The sequence below is a fragment of the Mesoplodon densirostris genome, chromosome 4 (genome assembly GCF_025265405.1).
Source record: "Mesoplodon densirostris isolate mMesDen1 chromosome 4, mMesDen1 primary haplotype, whole genome shotgun sequence".
NCBI classification, from domain to species: domain Eukaryota; kingdom Metazoa; phylum Chordata; class Mammalia; order Artiodactyla; family Ziphiidae; genus Mesoplodon; species Mesoplodon densirostris.
The window spans coordinates 30,211,263-30,235,135 of NC_082664.1; the positions used below are offsets into that span (position 1 = coordinate 30,211,263).

The 23,873-nt window shown below is 36.4% G+C and overlaps 1 protein-coding gene across 2 annotated transcripts in view; it reads right to left on the reverse strand.

Moving 5' to 3' along the window:
• The window catches only part of DNAL1 (dynein axonemal light chain 1), a 43,352-nt gene continuing 19,479 nt past the window's right edge, over positions 1-23,873 (reverse strand). For both annotated transcript variants that reach the window (XM_060095874.1, XM_060095875.1), the window contains exons 5-8: positions 20,503-20,558; positions 10,261-10,387; positions 9,244-9,384; positions 1-6,156 (exon numbers count right to left, since the gene is read on the reverse strand). In XM_060095874.1, the coding sequence (XP_059951857.1) occupies positions 6,116-6,156; positions 9,244-9,384; positions 10,261-10,387; positions 20,503-20,558 (365 nt within the window). In that variant the 3' untranslated portion in view covers positions 1-6,115. The remainder of the gene's footprint in view (positions 6,157-9,243; positions 9,385-10,260; positions 10,388-20,502; positions 20,559-23,873) is intronic.

Here is a 23,873-nt window from a genome sequence, read left to right on the forward strand (position 1 = left end):
AATAACATTCAGAAACTCAACATTTCTAAATAATTTAACACAGTAAGTTTAGTCATAAAGACATGCTACAAAATTCCTGCATATAAAAGATTATTACCAACATAATAATAGATGTTAAAATGTTCTTCAGAATGGAGTTGGTTCTAGAAGCCAAAGATTCTGGAGTGATGCTCGTGATCATGACTGACACCCTGGGAGAAGCTGGCCATATGTATATTCTCTACAGCTACCAACTCACCAGTCTTTTGATGGGATTGATCACTCTAGGCAATAGCACCTCAGAGGCAGGTACCCTGCTGATCAAATAAGCAAAGAACTCCCCACCCTTGTAACATTAGCCACAACTTAATCTAGCCAACATCTAAATTAATTTTTAAAATCTAGATGTAGGAAAGATAACTCACAAAGTTTCTATTCTGAGTAGGAAATTCTACTTGATACATCCCCCAGAAGGATGACTTAATGTAGCAGACATGAAAGATGACACCAAGTAAGGAAATAGGGAAATCCTGGCTCTGATTATGCTGACACACAACTACTGCTCAGGTGGGCTTAGAATGAGCAAGGATGAGGTTTGATTCTCTAATATCCACATGCAGGCTAGGTATTTACCCATCTTCCCTTTGAGAGTACTTTCCACCAACATCCAGTTCATTTTAAAGTGCAAATCTACTGAAAAATAGCTTACTGTCCCCCACCCCCTTGTTAAATTTGCTAGATCATAATTTGGTTGGCTGGTTCCCTTCTAACCTGCCCAATATGGGAAATTAACTAGAATCCAGTTATGACTTCTCCAAGTGTCAAGTGAAAATTTATCTTAGGTTAGAAAAAGGTAAGACTCAGTCTAGTTTTTCAGTTTTCTTTCTTTGAAGTCAATGGTTGATAAAAGGCAGGAATAGAGATATAGATGAGGGATTTCTAAAAGTTCAGTGATTTAAAAAAATACCTTTAATTTTTTTATTGCACTTACTTTATAGTTAAAAACACTCATGCTAAAATGAAAATTAAGGAATATGGTCAAGTTAGCTATGTCAGAAGCACCAACTCTGCTACACTGAATCTTGTTTTATATTTAATTATTTACAGGCACATTAAGCAGCCCAAATAAAGAAAACGTGTGCCAAAGAAATTAATTTCTGGTAAAGGGTAACTTTCAGTTTAGCAGTTATTTTTTCCTCCTTTACCAATACTTAACAATGTAAGGTCTTTGTGAACAGACAATCAGACTACTCATGATTGATGCTTTGACACTTCCCCCCCCAATTTTTTAAAGTTAATGATTTAATCCAACCTCTCTAGGCCCTATACTTTTTTCCATTTAGTCCTAAGAAAAATCCAGCTGGAAGATTCTGGGTCACATAGATAACCACCTTCAACTCTACTTACACATCACCAACTCTTAGAATAAGTTAACAGTTAAGATTCATTTCGTACTCCTCTTTATTCTACTTCAGACCACTGGTAAGAGGTATCAGAAGAAGCATCTATTCAAGTCAAAATTTCTTTCTATAGAGGAACTACATTTACGTGTCTTATACCACCTCTATTTGTGGAATAGATCCAGTAACCATACCAAGTTACTGGCCAGTTATCATGACCAGATAGTCTTCGGTCCACATGCAAAATCAGTGTCTACACCAGCTACTTTCATATATGATTACCAAATTTTATACAATATTTTTCTGTATTTAATGACTGCTACAGTCTACAAAATTTGTGCATTATTGGACAATGAATGAATACTTAAAGAATGAACACCTAAGAAGGATGATCCATTTTCTAAAGTACACTTAAAATGTTAAACTTTAGAGACAAAGCAAAATCTATCATAAAACTGGTTTTTTTTGATAGTAGGAGAGAGGTTGGTTAATAATTACTGTCCTAAGATAAGAATGCTAAACAATAAAAGCTGAGGCCCTGCTAAAACAACAAGTTGAACCTTCCAGCCCTGAGTTTCTAATGTTATGTGAAAATTATTAAAATGAGCATGACAAAGGAAAACACCAGTGACCATTTCCTTCCATCCATGATTATTAAATACATCACCTTCTCTCCAATAACAACTCAGGTAGCATATGGCTACAGAGTGAAAATAAATGGACCTTGGAAAAAGGAATGTTGCTACAAAGCACTGGTTCTTAATCGGGGGCGAATTTGTTCCCACCCTTCTGCCCCAGAGGATAGATGGCAATGTCTGAAGACACTTCTGATTGTCACAACTTGGGAGAGGGTTCTACTGGCATCTAATGTGTAAAGCCAGAGATGCTGCTAAACATCCTGTACTACAAAGGACAGCCCCCCTCCCCACAACATTATCCAGCCTAAAATATTAATAGTGTCAAGGTTGAGAAACTCTGGTTTAAAGGAACAAACGCCTATTTACAGAGAACACAAAAACCTTTCAAGATCTGACTAGGTAATACAGCCATAAGCTTAATGTTAGGGAACATAGGAAAGCTGAATTCCTTGGTAGACGAAAATAAAATTTCCTGTGAAAAATTAAAATACTGTACTGATTCCATCATTATAAGAACAGAAGAAATGGAATGATCCACTGAAATGGCATAATGCTTTAAACAAGGAGCACAGAGAGAATCTCTTCCAAGTATGTCAAATATCTAATCCAAGAAGCATAAACCAAAAGCATTTAATATCAGCTAAATTTGCAGCAGTAAAGGATGATTTAAGGAATGATTTGAGAGAATATTCTGAACTTCTTCATATACCTTATCTTCCATTTTCTAATAACATGGATTCTGGCTTTAATTCCAAGAAGAGGAGGCACAGAAGTCATTCAATTTTTGTTGAGTGGAACTGAATTATGAATTTTGTGTGAAATGGACACAGAAAAGCACCTTACACTTCTCTGAGAACTACCAGTGATTAAAAGGCATTAAGAAACAAGGAGAAACAGAGAAAATTAGTTTCTATATTAAGAATTCAGAAAAACCAAACACCAACACTGTAAGCCATTTTATAAATAAATTTAGTATGAAGTCATTCATGCATTCCCTACTATATTCACTTCCAGCATAACTTTTAGAAAATACATCCATACTTAGCAATAGGGCTTTAAGCTTACCTACTAGATGAAGTGCAGAGTACAAGAAAAGATCGTCTTCTTAGTTTAAACATCACCAAGGAAAATTCTCATTGCCTATGGTTCACAAAAGAAATAGTCAAAGGCTTTGAATGTATAAGCCAGTCAGAGTAAAGATTTCTTCCTATCAGACTGTAAGGAAGAGCAAAAGGAAGCTCAAAATAGTATTGGACCTTTATTTAGAATTGATTGTCAAAGCAGTGGTCCCTTTTGATCAGAGTGACTCAGAGAAATCATGTAATTCCTACTTAAATGACAGCTGAAAACTTCTGAAAGCCAGGACTACTTATGCAATCACTTTTTTAAAATGACTGTTCCCTCTTTGACTAGTTTTACACAAGTAAATTGGGAAATAGGAGCCAATAGTTTCTGGTTGAGGGACTTTAGGCACAATATGGCAGGGGGCCTCTGACGTCTTTTTTGCAATCTATCAGTGACTCAGTCACAGCCTACTATGGACTTCATCTGGTTACTGACTACCGTATCTTGCATTTTCCAAAAACAATTTTTTCTTATATGATAAATTCCAAGCTCTGTATCCAACTATTGCTTTGCAATTCTGAGGTTAAACCACCTGCTATGCTTCACAGAAGAGGCAGTCCTCAAAAATAATGCCGTTTGCCTGGGATTCCATAATGAAACATCCTTTTCCATCCACAAACATATACATAATTCATTTTGAGAGCTGTTTAACTTAAACTTTTTGAAAAAATATATTTTGAAATACTAAATTTCACTTATTGAAAGGTACCAAATCCAGTCTTTCAAGTTCTACACCCTTACAACAATCACTTCTCTCAACATGAGGGTCAACAGACCAAAGTTATTAGGGCAAATTTTAAAAAATATGAATGGCCAACATTTAGGCTAGGAATTCAGATATAACTACTGCTTATATATATTTACTTATCTAACATATTGGGTTGGCCAAAAAGTTCCTTTGGTTTTTAAGTAAAAATAAAAGACACAGTTTTCATTTTAATCAAGAACTTTATTGAACAGTGTATTCACCCTTTTGTTCCACTACCTTCTGCCATTTTTCAGGCAACTTCATAATTCCATCTTCCTAAAACTTTTTATCTTTTTGAGCAAAGAACTGTTCCAGGTGCCTTTTATAGTCTTCCAGGGAATTGAAATTTTTTCCATTAAGAGAATCTTGTAGAGACTGAAATAAATGGAAATCTGAAGGTGCAATGTCTGGTGAATACAGTGGATGAATCAGAACTTCCCAGCCAAGCTCTAACAGTTTTTGCCTGGTCATCAAAGAAACATGCAGTCTTGCCTTATCCTGATGGAGGATTATGTGTTTTCTGTTGACTAATTCCAGATGCTTTTCGACGAGTGCTGCTTTCAGTTGGTCTAATTGGGAGCAGCACTTGTTGGAATTAATCGTTTCGTTTTCCTGAAGGAGCTCATAATAGAGGACTCCCTTCCAATCCCACCATATACACAACATCACCTTCTTTGGATGAAGACCGGCCTTTGGTGTGGTTGGTGGTGGTTCATTTCGCTTGCCCCACCATCTCTTCCATTCCATATTATTGTACAGTATCCACTTTTCATTGCCCCTCACAATTTGTTTTAAAAATGGAACGTTTTTGTTACGTTTAAGTAGAGAATTGCATGCAGAAATACAGTCTAGAAGGTTTTTTTCGCTTAATTTATGTGGACCCCAAACCTCAAAGCGATTCACATAACCAAGCTGGAGCAAATGATTTTCAGCTCTTGATTTGGATATTTTGAGTATGTTGGCTATCTTCCACGTGGTATAACATTGATTGTTCTCAATTAATGTCTTGATTTGATGGCTATCAACTTCAACTGATCTACCCGACCGTGGAGCATCTTCCAGCGAGAAATCTCCAGCACGAAACTTCGCAAACCACTTTTGACACGTTCAATCAGCCACAGCACCATCTCCATAGGCTGCACAAATCTTTTTTTGAGTTTCAGTTGTGTTTTTACCTTTCTTGAAATAATAAAGGATAATATGCCAAAACTGTTGCTTTTTTCTTCCATCTTCGATATTAAAATGGCTACACAAAAATTCACCAATTTTGATAAGTTTTTTTTTAAATGCATGCTGATAGGACAGCTGTCACAATACAATCTAGCAAAATTGTTTCAAATGAAGTTAAAGACAACTAAGTGCTACTAGAGCCATCTTACGGAAAAAACCAAACAAACCTTTTGGCCAACCCAATATAAGGAACTATAACCAAAAAGTGTGCCTAAGGTCAGGTCCATATGTGTAATAAGGCCAAAGTATTGGTCAAAGGAGTGATTATAACAGTCGTTTTAACCACTGACCTGGATCACGGAATGACTGGCTGACTGTTTGCAGGACTTGAGTGGACATGCAGGTAAACACAGCATAAATTCCAGTTGACAATGCACACACTTTTGGAACAACAAATAAGTAAATATAACATGGGCTATAAGGCCTCCAAGGTACTAATTTTTCCTTTTTTCACCATAGTTTTTCAAACTGGAGTTTGGAGTCTTGATTCTAGGACTGCTGCTATATTTCTAAGAGGAGCTCTTCCCAAACCAAAGGCATGACACATTTGTGCTTCTGAGTCATAAAGAGATGGACCTTCAAGAAAGATGGCCTACAGATTCAAAAGTTAAGTATTTAAATGCCTGGCCTAAAAAAAACAAACAAAAATGAAAAAACTAAACAAACTGAATAAAGAATCACATTTGTTCCTTTGTTGTTAAAAATGACTGGTCTATAAAGGTTTCAGTAGATGGGGCCACGCAGTACATAACTGGGACTGAAGACAAAAATTGAAAATTTATAGCTTCTAAAAAGAGAACTAGAATATATAAAGTTGGTGTTATCATTTTGGGGGAGAAACACTGAATAGGTTACGAGAAAAAAAGGAATGAAAGATTTGTTTTATCTTAAGAACCATTTGCCCCACACAGAATCTTTAAAATAGACAACTATACAAAACTTATCTATTGTTCTTATGACATTTAAATAAGTTACACAAAGTGGAAAATGTGGTGTTAGTTATCTTCTTCCTCATCCTCTTTAATTACTGGGGTACCTAAAATGAAAAAGAAAATTATTACTGGTCATTCTCAAGAGATTGTTAAATTCTAAATGAAAATATTTTTCTGTTAACCTGAGGAGTTCTGAGATGCTGAGAAGTGTGCCATAATAAAAATAATATCATAAAATAATCTTTTAAATTTCTAATTATCCAAAAAGCCTCTCAGGAGAATTCCCAAATGGATTAATATAAGTAATTATAAATATTCAGGTCCCCAAATGCAGACTTACAAATAAAAATGCCTACAGGAGCTTCCCTGGTGGCGCAGTGGTTGAGAGTCTGCCTGCCGATGCAGGGGACACGGGTTCGTGCCCCGGTCTGGGAAGATCCCACATGCTGCGGAGCAGCTAGGTCCGTGAGCCATGGCCGCTGAGCCTGCGCGTCCGGAGCCTGTGCTCCACAACGGGAGAGGCCACAACAGTGAGAGGCCCGCGTACCAGAAAAAAAAAAAAAAAAAAAAAAAATGCCTACAAGTACCAGGCAGAAAAATAAGGCCCTATACACACTAAAAACTTTGTATGTTAAACACAAAGAAATATTCATTTTTCACAATAAAATACGCAATCCCAGTATTACCAGAATCTGAATTTTTATGTTACTCCCTCAAATACTAAACATTGGGGATAAATTGGGAAAAAATAAAAAGAACCAAGGCACAGAAAATAAAATACATCTGCAGGCTCTCACTGGCCCAAGAGCCAGCCATTTCTGAGCTCTGGCATTTGAAGCATGCCCACAATCTGACCCTAGTCAACTGTTCAGTCTTAACTCTTCAGCCAGTCACCCTCCACTCCAGATGAACTGATCAACTCATTGTCTCCCAAACTCATCTTGCAGACTACTACCTCTGGACTCCTGGCTAACCAAGCTCCTCCATTTTGGAATGCCCTCTGTAACACTCCTTCCATCTAGGCCCTACCCTTAATTAAGAGCCATCTCCAGTGCCTCTTCCTGTGTGATTCTTCTTTATGGCAACGAGCAGAGTCTTACCCCTCTGTACTCCCCACAGCATCTGTTTGTGGGGGGTAGTGAATGCTTTACTGAAATATACATACAAAGTACACAAATTATAAGTGTACAGATTGGTAAATGTATACGAAGTGAACACATCTGGTAACCAGCACCCAGATTAGGAAGAGAACATTATCAGAGCCCCCAAAACTTCCTCAGGTCCCCTTCCAGTCACTGTCCCCCAACAAAAGTTATATTCTATCCTAATGTCTAACACCATGGATTATTTTGCCTGATTTTGAAACTGATATGAATAGAATGATGTAGCGTGCGCTCTGTGTCTGGCTTCTTTTGCTCAACGTTATGTTTATATGATTCATGTATATTGTGTGAAGCTATAGTTCATTCGTTCTCATTGCTGTTTAATATTCCATTGTACGAATATGTCATAATTTACTTATCCTATTTTTGTTGGGCATTTGGGTTGTTTCCAATTTATAGCTATTAAAATAGTGGTGCAATGAGCATTGTCATACAGGTCTTTTGGTAAACATCCATGCTCTTTTCTTCTGGGTATACAGCTAGGAGAAAAGTTGCTGGGTCATGTGGGATATGTATGTAGAGCTTCTGTAGATAATGCCAGTTTTCCAAGGTTATACCAAGTTACATTACTATCCAGCAGGGTATGAGAGTTCTAGTTGATCCATGTTCCACTAACATTTGGTATTGTCTGTCTTTTTCATTTTAGCTCTTTAACACCCCTCAGTTTTTCTTACAAGCAACTAAAGAGGAGCAAAAAGAGGCAAGCTAGCAGCTGTGGCGACCTGTGTTCTGGTCCATCTCACTGGTTTAGGATAGACCAGCTGGTTTTTCTAGGGGCTGTTCAGATTGGCCTGAAGTCAATATTTGGTCCAAAAGGCTGTATATAATGTGGCTTGGTCTATTCAGGGTCTATATAAGGGATTCTTTTCCATTCTTAATGGAAGGGTTCACTTCCTGTGCACAATGAGAAAGGAAGACAAATGATTTCAAATGGTTTCTAGAGGTCAAAGTTGAACATAAAAAGGCTGAAGTCCAAGGCTCTAATGTACCCTCTCTTTTGTTCTATTTTAACTTATGAAATATTCATTCATATAGATACAACATAAATAAAGAGTAACAAAACCAATTATTGTATACCCACCACCCAATTTAGGAAACAGAACATCACCAGTATCTAAGAAACCTGTTTGCCTCTTCCTGTTTGTTCCTGTACCTCCCACAAGAGGCAGTCTAGTGTCTTTGTTATTTTACTGCTAGGTATGTAGCCAGAGGGAAAAAAAGGAACATTCTGCATGATTCCATTTATATAAAACTCTATAAAATACAAACTAATCTATAGGGACAGAAAGCAGATCAGTGACTGCCTTGGGAGGGATGGTGGTGAGCAGCAGGAGGGAGGGATTACAAAGAGGCAAAAGGAAATTTTGGGGGGTGATATATATGTTCATTATCTTTTCCCCCCAACTTTATTGAGATATGATTGATATATAACATTGTGTAGGTTTAAGGTAAAAATGGCCTAGCTTCCTCATAGGACCACTGGAAGGAGGAAAGACCAAGGGAGGTCTGTGACTCTTCTATTATTTCTGGTTTTCAGATGACAAAAGAACAAAGTTTGGTGAGATGAATTAACCAGCCCGATGACAAAAAAGCTAGAACTGGGACTTGAACTCAGTCAGTCAGGGATCTCTCCTGACATTTTCACCTACCTTAGGTATTGAGAAACTAAAATTAGGGGGGAGAGGGAGAGAAAACATTACAATTTTGATCCAATTGTGAAAAAGCAACTCCTTACTATTTATGTCTAATTATTTTGCAAAATAATACATTTGGGACCTGAGAATAAACCCAGCTTTCTTATAAGCTTTTGGTTTAGGGATGATCTTACACCAGTCTAAATATTCTAGAAGTCTTTCATCTCACTCTGGCCCAAACTGGGACCACAAAATTTCCTACGGACAGAAATGGCCTTGGAGACCAGAGATAACCTATCATTTTCTTTAGTTTTGCTCCTTTTCATGATTCCGTGCTACAAATTCAATTCTTACACCCAAAAAAACATTTCCAAGCTGGCCCAGAGTCACTCACCATCTAGCTTTTTCAGTTTGGGTACTCTCTTGGTTGCCTCGTCAATCCAGTTCCCTTCAGCAGAATGTTTCTCTTCCAAGGGATTGCCTACAAACACCAGGTCTTCTAGGCATGGTAGTTCTGCCAGCTTCACAAATTCACCTACAAGTACAAAGAATACATTCCATATTAAAATGGCAAGTTTTACTCTTATGATTTTGAAGGGTGAATCCCATTATCACTAGCCCTCAGTTTGTGACTATTCAGAACAATTCATTGTTTAAGATTTTGAAGGAAGTAGGGGACATTATACCATATGAAGTCATTCTCTGAAGACATTATGGAAAGGGAGGGAAAGCGAGACGTACCTCTTCTACCTTTATGCTAATCTAAGGATGGGATAAGAAGAGGAAATGTGGTTCAGAATCAACAAACCACTCTCCAGTGACAGGTCTTCTCTATACTGCACTACATCAGTATCAGCTAAGCTACACTGCCTTTGTCTCGACCCATTCCCTCATCTCTAAATTCTTAAAGCAACTCATTCAAGCCTCTATTGTAGAACTTATCACACAGTTTTCTAATTATTAACTCATAAACTAATCTTTCCCACTAAGCTGTGAACTCCTTGAGGGCAGGGATAATGTCCTATTCAACTATGTATCTCAACAGCCTGGCATAGTTCATGGCACACAATAGGGCTTTAAAATGCTAAATGGATAATGTACAATAAAAAAGAAAAGCAATATATATGTTAAATAAGTCTTCCACCCAAGAATTATTAAACCGATTCCTTTTGGCCTTTGGACAATAGTTTAATTTTTTTCATGATTAATAGGACCAGGACCTATTCAATTATAATCATTCTAAGTAAATATTTAAATGTAAATTTCAAGTGTTTAGATGAAATATAGGAACTCCTATAGCTATTTCCCTCTGTGCTTAGAAAGAAATGTCCCCATTTCGTATCTTGTTCCCTATAGAGCTATTTTCTATAAACATGAGGTAGAAGGTTAGCAAAGAGCCTGCCTCACTTACCCCAGTCTTTCACCAGGTTATTAGACATGTAAAGAATCTTCAATTTCTTCATTACATGGATCCCTTTCAACTTCTCAATAAAATTGTAGGAGATCCACAGTTCTTCTAATGTGTCCCCTACTGCTTCCTGAAAAAGAAAGCAATTTGATTTACACACTTATTTTTAAGCTTTTCCTTCTGTCCCCTTCCTCATAAACATAAAGACAATGGCCTTCAGAGAGAACTGAGACCAACCTGTCCACTGGCAGCAGAGCTGAAGGCTGTGTGGGAGTTTTTTCTCATTAAGAAAGCCAACTAGAGGGCTTCCCTGGTGGCGCAGTGGTTGAGAGTCCGCCTGCCGATGCCAGGGACACGGGTCCGTGCCCCGGTCCGGGAAGATCCCACATGCTGCGGAGCGGCTGGGCCCGTGAGCCATGGCCGCTGAGCCTGCGCATCCGGAGTCTGTGCTCCGCAACGGGAAAGGCCACAACAGTGAGAGGCCTGCGTACCACAAAAAAAAAAAAAAAAAAGAAAGCCAAGTAGAACATTTTCTTCCTCTCTTCAAACTGATCTGAATTAAGAATAGCTACTGAAATCACCAGGAGGGGAAATAAGAGCACTATACATATATATATATATATATATATATATATATTTTTTTTTTTTTTTTTTTTTTTTTTTTTTTTTGCGGTATGCGGGCCTCTCACTGTTGTGGCTTCTCCCGTTGCGGAGCACAGGCTCCGGACACGCAGGCTCAGTGGCCATGGCTCACGGGCCTAGCTGCTCCGCAGCATGTGGGATCTTCCCGGACTGGGGCACGAACCCGTGTCCCCTGCATCGGCAGGCGAACTCTCAACCACTGCGCCACCAGGGAAGCCCTAAGAGCACTATTTTATCATTTTTATTGAATAATATACTTTTCAAATTACTTCCCTATACATTGTATTATTTGATCCTTATTTAATTAAGATAGGCAAAGCAGGTTATTTGATTTCTATTCTAGATAGATTAAGGGCTTTTTCTAAGATCACAATGCTATTTTTTTTTTTTTGGCTGCACCACGCAGCTTGCAGGATCTTAGTTCCCCACCAGGGATAGATCCCAAGCCCACGGCAGTGAAAGCACGCAGTCCTAACCACTGGACCACCAAGGAATTCCCAACAATGTTATTAAATAGTAGACCTGTCTAAATTTCAGGGTTTTAAAAAAATATTGATTATGAAAACTTTCAAACATAAAAAAGTTGAAAGAATATTATAGTAAACACCCTTATATCTACTACCCAACTTCTACCATTAACATTTTACTATCCTTTTCCTGTCACATATCTGGTCCATCTATCCATCCTGCTATCTATGCATCAATTCACCTTATTTTTTCTGATGTATAAAACTCAACTTAAAACCCATAGTCTTTTCATTATACTATAATGATTATGTCATACTGACTCTTAAATGCTAGATACAATCAATAGTGGCACAAAAACTTTTCCTTCTTTCATATACAAAGACAAAATGGAGTGATTATTTGTTCCTTAAAAAACAAAAAAATGACTAGGCAGAATCAATTCGATGTTCAATCCCCTCTTAACCCAAAAGGATTTACCTACATCCACATGGTAATGCTAGAACATAGGACCCAGGTCTATGTCCTGGTAACTGTCCCTTTAAAGACTATAAAGAGAATAAATGTACTCTGGATAAAGATCATTAATGTATTTTCCATACAGATGGAACCAAGGGGAAAAGCTGAGAATGGAGTGGTCTGGGTTAGTTCTGTGTGTCATCCCAAGGCCCACAATTCATCTTAGTTTCAACTTTCTAAGTAGGAGAAACAATAATTTCGAAGTAAAAGAAACTTTTAAATCAGTCCATCCTGGCACTGAAAGTGTGAGGCAGCAGAAAAAATAGTGACTAAATAATACTAATTAGAAAGTTTAGGCTCAATTCTGGGTTCTGCCACTTACTCAGTGTTTTACATGTGCAGATGAGGACTCTTGGTCAGTTTTCACATAGCCAATTTGATCAATTCTCCAAACAGCCAATTTGCTGAATTTACTCTTTTACTGATTTACTGAAAAATTTTGGTTAACTACTTACAAATTATAGCAATTTGTTTTAGATAGGATAGGATAGGAATTACTTTAGACAGGATAACTTCTGAAGATGTCTGTTGTGCTTTGTTCATTCCTTACAAGCATTAATTGAGTTTCAGTTTAGTTTTCAGCCAATTGGATGCAGCTGTTCTGCCATGACCAAATTTCTGTGCATTTGGGGATTTTACTTGGGAATATAAATTCTCATTGCAGAATGAGAATTTCTTATGTATATTGACTAACAAATGTTGTATAGATTTTGGGTGTCCAGGGCATAGTTTTGTCTTCCAGTACATTTTCAATCTATTCCACTGTTTTTCCTACTTCCCTAAATATAACAATTCACTAACCAACTCAATTAGATTACTATTTTTATGTGTTTTAATCATTTGAGAAGTGATCAGTGTCTAAAATATGAAACTGACATTCTACAAAGATGGACTGACAGATCTAACAGCTGGGATAAACAGCTACACTAAAATTAATACTAAATAAAATCTTAAAGAAAAGTTTAAAAGGTGTTGAAACCATTCCAAGCAACACAATTTTCTATATATTTGTAAGTAGGTAATAAAGACAAAATTTTGGTGAAGCAATCTGGTGAATGTTAATCAATAAAAACTGGCTAAGTCTGTGTGACTCAATTCAGTGAAATCTGTCATTCAATAAACTAGCCCTTTGGAGAACTGTACATTGAATGAACAGGCATTTAGCAAACTGGTCTGCTTCTGCATGTGAATAAATCACTTCTCTTCTTAGTTTCTAACTCTGTAAAATAAGGAGGCTGGCACAATGAGCTAGTGCCTCATACCTATTAGGATGACTACTGTCAAACGAACAGAAAATAACAAGTATTGGCAAGGATATGGAGAAACTGGAACCCTTGTGCACTGTTGGTGTGAATGTAGGATGGTGTCGATGCTATGGAAAACATTTTGGCAGTTCATCCAAAAATTAAAAACATATGAACCAGCAATCCCACTACTGGGCATATATCCAAAATAATTGAAAGTAGGGTTTCAAAGAGATATTTGGATACCCATGTTCATAGCAGCATAATTTACAACAGCCAAAAGGAAGAAACAACCCAAGTGTTTGTTGATGGATGAATGGATAAACAAAATATGGTCTATTCATACAACAGAATATTATTCATCCTTAAAAAGGAAAGAAATTCTGGGCTTCCCTGGTGGCGCAGTGGTTGAGAGTCTGCCTGCCAATGCAGGGGACACAGGTTCGTGCCCTGGTCCAGGAAGATCCCACATGCTGCGGAGCAGCTAGGCCCGTGAGCCATGGCCACTGAGCCTGCGTGTCCGGAGCCTGTGCTCCGCAACGGGAGAGGCCACAACAGTGAGAGGCCCGCGTACCGCCAAAAAGAGGAAAGAAATTCTGATATATGCTATAACATGGATGAACCTTGAGGACATTATGCTAAGTGAACTAAGCCAGTCACAAAAAGACAAATACTGTATGATTCTACTTATACGAGATATCTAGAGTAGTCGAATTCATACAGACAGAAAGTAGAATGGTGGTTGCCAGAGCTGGTGGGAGGAGACAATGGGAAGTTACTGTTTAATAGGTATAGAGGTTCGGTTTTCTAAAGTGAAAAGAAATCAGTTCTCTCCACGTCAATCTATAGATTCAATGCAACTCTACTAAGACTTCCAATGGGATTTTATTTTTTACAAACCTGATAGACTGATTTTCAAGTTTCTCTTGAAGAGTAAATGTCCAAGAAAAGCCACAAATGTTTTGAACAAAGAGAGAGGACCTGTCTCAATAGATATCAAAACATATTATAAAGCGAAAGAAAAGTAAAGCAACATGATATTGGAGCTGAAATATATAGGTAAAACAACAAACAGAAAGAAACTTGAGGGACTTCCCTGGTGGTCCAGTGGGTAAGACTCCACACTCCCAATGCAGGGGGCCCAGGTTCGATCCCTGGTCAGGGAACTAGATCCCACATGCTGCAACTAAGATCCGCATGCTGCAACTAAGAAGTCTGCATGTCACAACTAAAGATCCTGCACAGCCTAAATAAATAAATATTTTAAATAAATAAATAAAATAAATAAAAAGCACTTGCCAAAAGGATTAGCCTTAAAAAAAAAAAAGAAAAAGAAACTTGACCATCCAGGAACGTACCCATGCATATACAAGAGTTTATTTAGTATGTGGCATTTCCAAACAGTTGGAAAAGGAGACTTTTCAATATATTGCTAACCATTTGGAGGAAAAAAATAAGGTCTGATATCTGTCACATGCAATTTGCAAAAATAAACTCCAGATGGATTAAAGGTATAAACTTTTTAAATTTACACTTAAAAAACAATAGAAGTACTAAAAGAAAATATAAGATGATTTTTTTATAATCTAGAAGACCTTCTATATAAGATAGAAAACACAGATGTTATAAAGATTTGACAAAAAAAAATTTTAAAACTCCATACGGCAACTATGAATAAAGTAAAAAGATAAGTGACAAACTAAGAGAAAATATATTAAATAATTCTGAAAACTTTGCGTTAAATTGCAGTGTGGAATTTGCAATCAGATTACCTAGATTTGACTAAGTCCTCCACCTTTTCCTCTTCCCTCCTGCCCTTTTTCTCTCCTTCACCATCTTTTCTTTTGTCTGTTTAGCTATTCATTTGTAGATGGACATTTGGGTTGCTTCCATCTTTTGACTATTGTGCATAATGCTGCTATGAATATAAGTGCACAAATATTTTGTTTGTATTTTGAGGGGGGATCATTAGTTGTTTTTTTTTAATTTAAAGAGTAACATACATAATCATCACCTAAATAAAAATATAAAATATTTTTTTAAAAAAGAGTAACGCACAAGATAACATAACAAAAATCAAATAGTGCAAACAAGTATAATGAAAAGTCTCTTTCTCACCCACGCCCTTTCCCTTCCCCAGAGGTAACAGCTATCATCAGAAATATTCTATGCATATATGTACATAGAAATATCCACTTTGCTTCTTTTCATTTAATAATATACTTTGCAAATTATTCTATTTCAGCACATATAGGTAAGTCCTACCTCATTTTCCCCCTTGATATGTTTTGTTTAGCTAGTCTACTACTGATAGGCACTTAGATTGTTGCAGTCTTTTATACAATCTATATTTCAATGAATGTACTTGGTCCACCATCTTTGTTCATGTATGTGAGTATGAAAAACTCCTCGATATAGAATAGTTGGGACAAAGTAAATACACATTGAAGACACTGATAGCTATTGACAGACTGCTCATCTCAGCAATAGGGTTTAACAGCGCCTGTTCACTATACCTGGGCATTTTACATAACTATCTGAGCCTCAGTTTCTTTATCTTAAAATGAGGACTGAGGATTTTTTATCTTAAAATGAGGATATTATCTACTTGTTGTGAGTTTCAAATGAGATAATGCATGTAAAGAGTCTGCTACATGGGCTTCCCTGGTGGTGCAGTGGTTGAGAGTCCGCCTGCCGATGCAGGGGATGTGGGTTCGTGCCCCGATCTGGGAAGATCCCACATGCCGCAGAGCGGCTGGGCCCGTGAGCCATGGCCGCTGAGCCTGCGCGTCCGGAGCCTGTGCTCTGCAGTGGGAGAGGCCACAACAGTGAGAGGCCCGCGTACCAAAAAAAAAAAAAGAGTCTGCTACACAGTCATAAATGTAACAATAATAGTAATAACATTATCAATACTGGATAAATATTAGGAATATTGAGGAGTGCCTAGAATTTAATAAGAAAAAGATAAAAGTAGAAAATGGGTAAAAAATGTTAGGTCAATTTCCAAAAGAGGAAACATGCATAACCAATAAGTATATAAAAAGATGTTCAAAGTCACAACTAACTAAAGAATACAGATTAAAACAATGTAATACTCCCTTTTTGCCTATCATACTGGCAAATATTAAAAATATGGATAATACTCAGGGATGTTGAGGGTGGAGGGAGTAATCCTCACCCTTATACCATTGATGGAAGTGGAAACTGGCATAAGCATTGTGGGAGCAATCTGAGGTACTTGTCAAAAATTTAAATGCACAAAAATAACCTCAGCTTTTCTACTTTTAGGAATCTAGCCCATGTAAAGATTCAAATAACTTCTAAAGGATATATGTAAAAAGATGTTCACTACAGCATGATTTGTAATAGCAAAAAAAAGAGAGACAGACAGACAGACGCCCCTTCTTCAATAAAATATCTGGAAATTCTCTAAATGTTCAGCAGTATATGAATAGTTAAATACATTGCCATATACTGATAATGTAGAAAACAACAGCTATTGAAAAGAATGCATTAAATCTGCCTGTTTTTACATGGAAGGATATTCCTGATATATTATTGAATGAAAAAGCAGGAAAAATATGCCCAGTATATTATCAGTACAAATATATATTACACACACACTCACATGCATGCACATGCACACACACACACAAACACACACACAGATATCTGTTTATTTGTACACAGAAAAAAATTTAAAGTATACCAATATTATTTCTGTTACCTCATGGACTTGAGGAGGTAGGGAGAGGAAAGACTTTCACAGTGTATTTCATACATTTATGAATTGCTTGATTTGTTTTTTAAACACAATTACATCTATTACTCTTAGAAGTAAAATTTTAACCTAATAGTTTTTCTAATTAGTAATATTACAAAGCATTATTAAGTCACAATAGATATTTATAGAGTGCCTACTACATATATAAAGCACCAATATAGATGGTGATGAACAGAACTGACGTGCTTATCAGGATTTGTGTGTGTGTGACACAGAGAGAAAGAGACAGAGGGAGAGACAGAGAGAGGGAAAGAGAACAAACAAATAAGAAAAATAGAAAAAGGTTATAGGTCATAAGAGTTATTGCCTAGAGGACTGCTTTAGATATAGGATAGTTGGATCTCTTTTGAGGAAGTGACATCTGAACTGAAGTGTGAAAGTTAATGAGCCAGTAATGTGGAAATCCAGGGTAACAGAGTTTTTTAAGGCAGAGGAAACAGCAAGTACAAATGTCCTCAGGTGGGAATGAACCTGGCATGTTCAAGGAAGAGAAAGAAGGCCAGTGGCTGGAGATTACCAACTAGGAAGAAGAATAATATGAAATGAGATCCGAAAGGAAAGCAGAGGCCAGCAAATCACATCTAAGAACAGGCTTATAATGTATCTTAATAGTCAGTTTTCCTAAGTAGTTTTAAATAGACTCCTTTTCTTCAATTTAACATTCCATGTTTCACATATTACAGTAGTTATTTGTAACTTACTGAGGCAGCTATTCGAATCATGCTATGAGGCTGAGGTGTCTAGATGAATAACTCAGCATGTGAACCTATTTGAAGTCCACCATCTGTATCCCTATGCAGACATATTTTTCTTTAGTCTTTGCATAAGTAGTAAAGCTTTTGGACTGGTTAAATGTTTTTGGTGTATGTATACACACACACACACACACACATACACACATCCTGGGGAATAAACCAACTGTTGGGGGTTATTGATAGCAGTCTATAGAGAGTAAAGAGATCTAAGTAAGTGATGGTTCAGCTAGATAATATCTCCATACATGCCTTTAATCCTATATTTATAATTTCTTTGTGGTTTCTAGGAATATATTACATTTCATGGGAGAAATTATACACCATATCAATAGTTGAGAATCTGGTGTTCTGTAAATACCTGGGGGAACATCAAGCATTTATCATATTGGCCCTAAAAATTTAGGGGTATATTTATTTGCAAACTCTTCCTTTACAGATAATTCAAAGTAATGTTTAGCCTGAAGTATAATAAATTCTGAATTTTTGTACTATAATTTAATATTTTATCCATTATGAATAATGTCCCTATATATGACATTTTTACCATCTAAGGCTCACAGAATGAAGAGAAGGCAAAATGTCATTACATTTACCAATCATTTAGAATATCAAAAGAAAATTTTTTTATAGATCATTAGGATTTTATTCATCACATCTAGCTAGAAAGCAAATAATTCATCTACTGGTTATTGTTTTGGGGGAGAAAACTCCCTTTATTTAACTACAGAATGTAATCTCTAAGAATTTCCAAGCATTTTATAAATTTATGTCAGTAAGTAGACATGTAGATGTGGGAATATTATCAGATAATTCAAGATAATTCCAAAATTGCATCTCTGAACACTGACATTCACATGTTTTGGCTGTTTCTGTAATGGGTGGGGGAGGGGAATGGTCATTTTAGCCTGTCTGGTCTTGGGATGTTATTGTTGGGAAGCACTGCAGTTTCAGCCTCATTGACTCTTATGAAGAACAGCTAGAATTATCGGGCTTGGGGGGGGACAGGAAATCCGAGTTACAAAATATTTCAGGGTTTTAATGAAGTATTTAACAATCAGCACTTTTTAAAAAATTATTATCTTTTGGGGAACATACACAAGAAAAAGAAATTCGTTTCATCTTTTCTGAAATTGCCTAGTTTTACAATATTGTTTCATCTCAACTTTGCAAGGAAATTCAAATGGCCAATAAATATACAAATAAAATACACTGTCAAAAACTTTAAAAAATTTTTAAATGCCCAAGGTTGGTAAAGGGAAACGAAAACCCTCATACATTATTTTTTATTTTTATTTTTTTTTGCGGTATGCGGGCCTCTCACTGTTGTGGCCTCCCCCGTCGCGGAGCACAGGCTCCGGACGCGCAGGCTCCGGACGCGCAGGCTCAGCAGCCATGGCTCACGGGCCCAGCCGCTCCGCGGCATATGGGATCCTCCCAGACCGAGGCACGAACCCATATCCCCTGCATCGGCAGGCGGACTCTCAACCACTTGCGCCACCAGGGAGGCCCCCTCATACATTATTGATGGTTGTATAAATTCTTACAAGCTTTCCAAAGGGTAACTTGATAATATGTCACAAAAGCCTTAAAAGAAGTTCATACTTTTGACCCAGCAATTCCATTTCAAGGAATTTATCCAAGGAATTATTCATAGATGTGTGCAATAATATAGCTAAAAGGAGATTTATAACAGCATTGATTATAATAACTCCAAACTGGAAATAAATAATGAATAATAACTTATTTAAATAAATTATGGTACATCAATAAAATAGAATATTATGCTGTCATTAAAAAAGTATGGTTGAAAAATATTTTAAAAACTTAAATAAAATCCTCTGATCAAAAACCTCCAATGGCTTTGCAAGCCACTTAGAAAAAAATCTAAAATCTTACCAAGTCCTATAAGGATTGGTTCTTGGCTCCCTCTCCAACCTCACTGAGGACAATTCTCCCTCATTCAATTCTTGCTCTTACTCAAGCATACCAAGGAGCTACAGTTTCAAGACATCTGCACTTGCTGTCCCTTGCCAGTCTGGAGCACTGGTCCCTTGGTCAGCTCTAGAGCCTACATTCTCACTTTTAGAGAGGACTTCCCATCAATCTATGTTCTCTTATATGCCTCATTTTTGTTTTTGTTTTTTTTAAATCAATAATTATATTTTATTCCACAATCACCATAAAATCCATATAAATGCTACAAAGATAGAGATGGCATGTTAACCACATAGGAAGATAACATAAATTTGGAAAAATATATAAATTAGGAAGATATAAAATTAGAATTTAAAATTTTCTGACCAGGCAGAAACTTGAGATAATTTTTAACAGTAAAATTTAATGGAAATAATTATCTATTTGGAATATATATGCCTTGTTTTTCTTCATTGCATTCATCACCACTTGATGTATTATTATACAGTTATTTTCTAGTCTGTCTCCCTCCACTATAATTTAAATTCAATGAGAGCAAGGACTTTATTTTATATCCTGCTGTATCTCTAGTGCCTAGAACAGTGCCTGGCTAAAAGTAGGCATTCAGGAAATATATTGAATGAATTTGCTGAATGAATGAATGATATGGAAAAAATGATCTTTATATACTAAGTAAAAAAAAGAGATGCAAGACAATATATATGGTATGATTTCATTCTCTACATACCCACCAAAGAATAGGAAAAAAATGCAAGAAAGATGTCAATCAAAATGTTAGCAGTGGTTTATAGGTAATTTTTATATTTGCTTTTCTATTTTGTAAAGTTTCTGCAACAGACAAGTATTATTTGCATACTCAAGAAAAAGAGTGTATGCTTTTAAGTAATAAATAACAACCTACCAGTCCATTTAAGTTCTTTATGTTGTTTCTTCCTAAAGACAATATTCTCAAGTTTTCTGTAGAGGAAAGAAAACAATTTTGGTTTATTAGAATCATATCACACAATTGTTATAAATCTAATGTAATAAAGCTTTAATACATTTATATAGGGACTTCTCTGGTGGCGCAGTGGTTAAGAATCTGCCAGCCAATGCAGGGGACACGGGTTCAAGCCCTGGTCCAGGAAGATCCCACATGCCACAAAGCAACTAAGCCCATGTGCCACAACTACTGAGCCTGCACTCTAGAGACCTTAAGCCACAACTACTGAGCCCGCGTGCCACAACTACTGAAGTCTTGTGCCTAGAGTTTGTGCTCCGCAGCAAGAGAAGCCGCTGCAATGAAAAGCCCACACATCACAACGAAAAGTAGCCCCCGCTCGCTGCAACTAGAGAGAGCCCGTGTGCAGAAACGAAGACCCAATGCAGCCAAAAATTTTTAAAATAATAATAATTTTTTTAAATTAAAAAATACATTTATATAATAAATAACCTTATATAGTAAAAAAGGCCGTATTAATAAAAAATGGTAATCAAGTAAGAAATAACATAGACATATCACTAAGGTAAACACTACAACTACAATTGCACATCATGCCAATGTTAAATTTTAAATGGTTAGCTATTTGAAATGCATGGTTTTAATACTACAAGGATAAAATAAGAGTAAAGAAGATTTGAACTTTAAATTTGGGAGCATATATATTTCAAATCTCTTATAATATGAGGACTTACACTAGAAAATATAAAACATATTCATGTTTGGTCCACCTTGCTCCACAAAGGATTAGAAGTGAAATCAAATGAATCAGTATTTTTAAAACCTTTTGCTTTCATTTTTTAAAATAATTAGATTGTGATTGGTTAAAAAATGTCTATTTGTATTTTTTAAAAGAATGTTTCTATTTTTATATCTATAGGCTATTTCTGGAAGAGAAAAGTAGAAACAGTGGTTGGTTTGGGGGAGGAACTGAGAGTCAGTCTATGGTCAGAGGAAGATATTTTTCTTTTTATTTATTTATTTATTTATTAAATATTTATTTATTTAATTTTGGCTGCAACGGGTCTTCATTGCAGCATGCGGGATCTTCATTGCGGCATGAGGGATCTTTAGTTGAGGCATGTGGGCTTCTTAGTTGTGGCATACAGACTCTTAGTGCTGCATGCAAACTCTTAATTGCAGCATGCATGTGAGATCTAGTTCCCTGACCAGGGATCGAACCCAGGCCCCCTGTATTGGGAGCGTGCAGTCTTATCCACTGGACCACCAGGGAAGTCCCTGGAGGAAGACATTTTTAACTGCACCCTCTTCTGAACTATTTGCATAAAACCATGTACATACATTATTTTTCAAAATTAAAATAAAAGATTTCTAGTAAAACACAGGAAACCTCACTTCTGTCCTAAAAAACTACTGTGATTACTTATGCATAAATTATACATTTAATTTTCACAACTTAAACTTCTATAACTATGCTATCCAGTATGGTAGTTACTAACCATATGTGGCTATTTAATTTAATTAAAATTAAATATGATAAAAAATTCAGTTTCTCCATCACATTAATCACATTTCAAGAGCTTAATAGCTACATATGGCTAGTGGCAACTGTATTGGTAAGGTGCAGATAATTCTATTGGATGGCACTGTTCTATAACATCCATAAATCAATGGTTAAGAGCACAAATCCATAACTGAGTTCCAATCCTAACTCTCTAGGGAAGTAACCAAACCTCTTAGAATCTCAGTTTTCTCATATGTAAAATGAGGAAGTATAGGATCTACCTTATAAGAGTATAAGGATTAAATGAGATAATTGTCTAAAATATTCAGTACAAGGCCTAATCCATGGTAAGTACAAATAAATGATGTATGTGTGTGTGTATCAGGCATATATAGTGAGAGAGGAGTCAAGAAATTACCAAGGAGTTTGGCCTGAGCAATTAGAATAATGCAGTTGTCACTATCTGAGACAGACACACAGGAAGTTGGGTTAACTAGGGCTGGGGAAGGACATCAGGACTCAGTATTGGACATGTTAAGTATGAGATGTCCAGTAGACATCCAATGGAAATGTCGGGCAACTGAATGTGTGAATCTGGAGTTCAGAGGAGATGTATGGACTAGAGATGTAAATTTCGGAGCCATCAGCATGTAGACGGTAAAGCCATGATCTGGATGAGATAATCTAGGGAGTAGGTGAAGACAGAAAAGAGAAGAGATCCAAGAACTGAGTCCCCAGATACTCCAACATTTAAAATTTGAGGACATGAGACTGGGAAGAAGTAGCCAAAAAGGCAGGAGAAAATCAGAAGGGTACACTGTCCTAGAAATCCAATATTGAAATTGCTTCAAAGAGAAAAGAAATCATCCATGTCAAAATACACTTAGGTCAACTAAGATAAGAACTGATCTCAGAAATTAGAGATAACAGATATATACAAATCTTTTAAAGATAGTATCTAACTTAAATATATACAACTCCTTTTTTAAAAAATGCACATGAAAATGGCAATGAAAGGCTAAAGAGATCTTTTTGCTGTACGGGGAAGTAAATTATGATATCAAACTTAATAGATTAACTCTTCTAACATTACAGAATTATGTATTTTCCATATTTTATATGTTGCATTAGTAGAGAGCACCACTAGAAGGAAAACACTGTTTTTTCTTCTTAGGTCCTGACGAAATCAAAACAATATCTTAAAGTTTTATGTTTATTTATTTAGTAAACTGAAGGAGTATACTTTTTTACCAAGAAACTTTACTTTCTAATCTTTAATATGAGAGTATTAGTATTCACATTGTACAGCTTTTTAGTCACAGTTTTGAACATAGTAATGTCATACAGTTTTCTAGTCACAGTTTTGAAACAATATATATTGCTGTTAGGGTTATTCTGCCTTATAACCCCGCTGTTAAATAGGAATACCTACTTATTTCAGATCCTCTTATCACAGCATAGTAGGTAAGACTATAGTGCTCATGAAAGGAAAGGGGTGGGAGGCAAGCTAGCGTCATAGATTCAATCTTTTGCATGAATCAGTTGGCTTCATAGTCACAGACAAAGTGTATTCTCTCCATAGACTGCAGAAATACCATTTGTTATAAGCAGAACTAAAATGAGATGCATCAAATACAGCAAATACATGGTACAAATGCCTATTCCCTCTCATTCCATGCCTACATCAGACATCAATAATTGATCAAGGTACTCTTTTCCACTGAATTTTTGGAACTCTTCTTCATATGACTTTCCTGAGTGTCACTACCAATTAACCAAAGAGAATATGAGTTCAAACCCATTACCAGCCTTATATAGGTTTTTCATA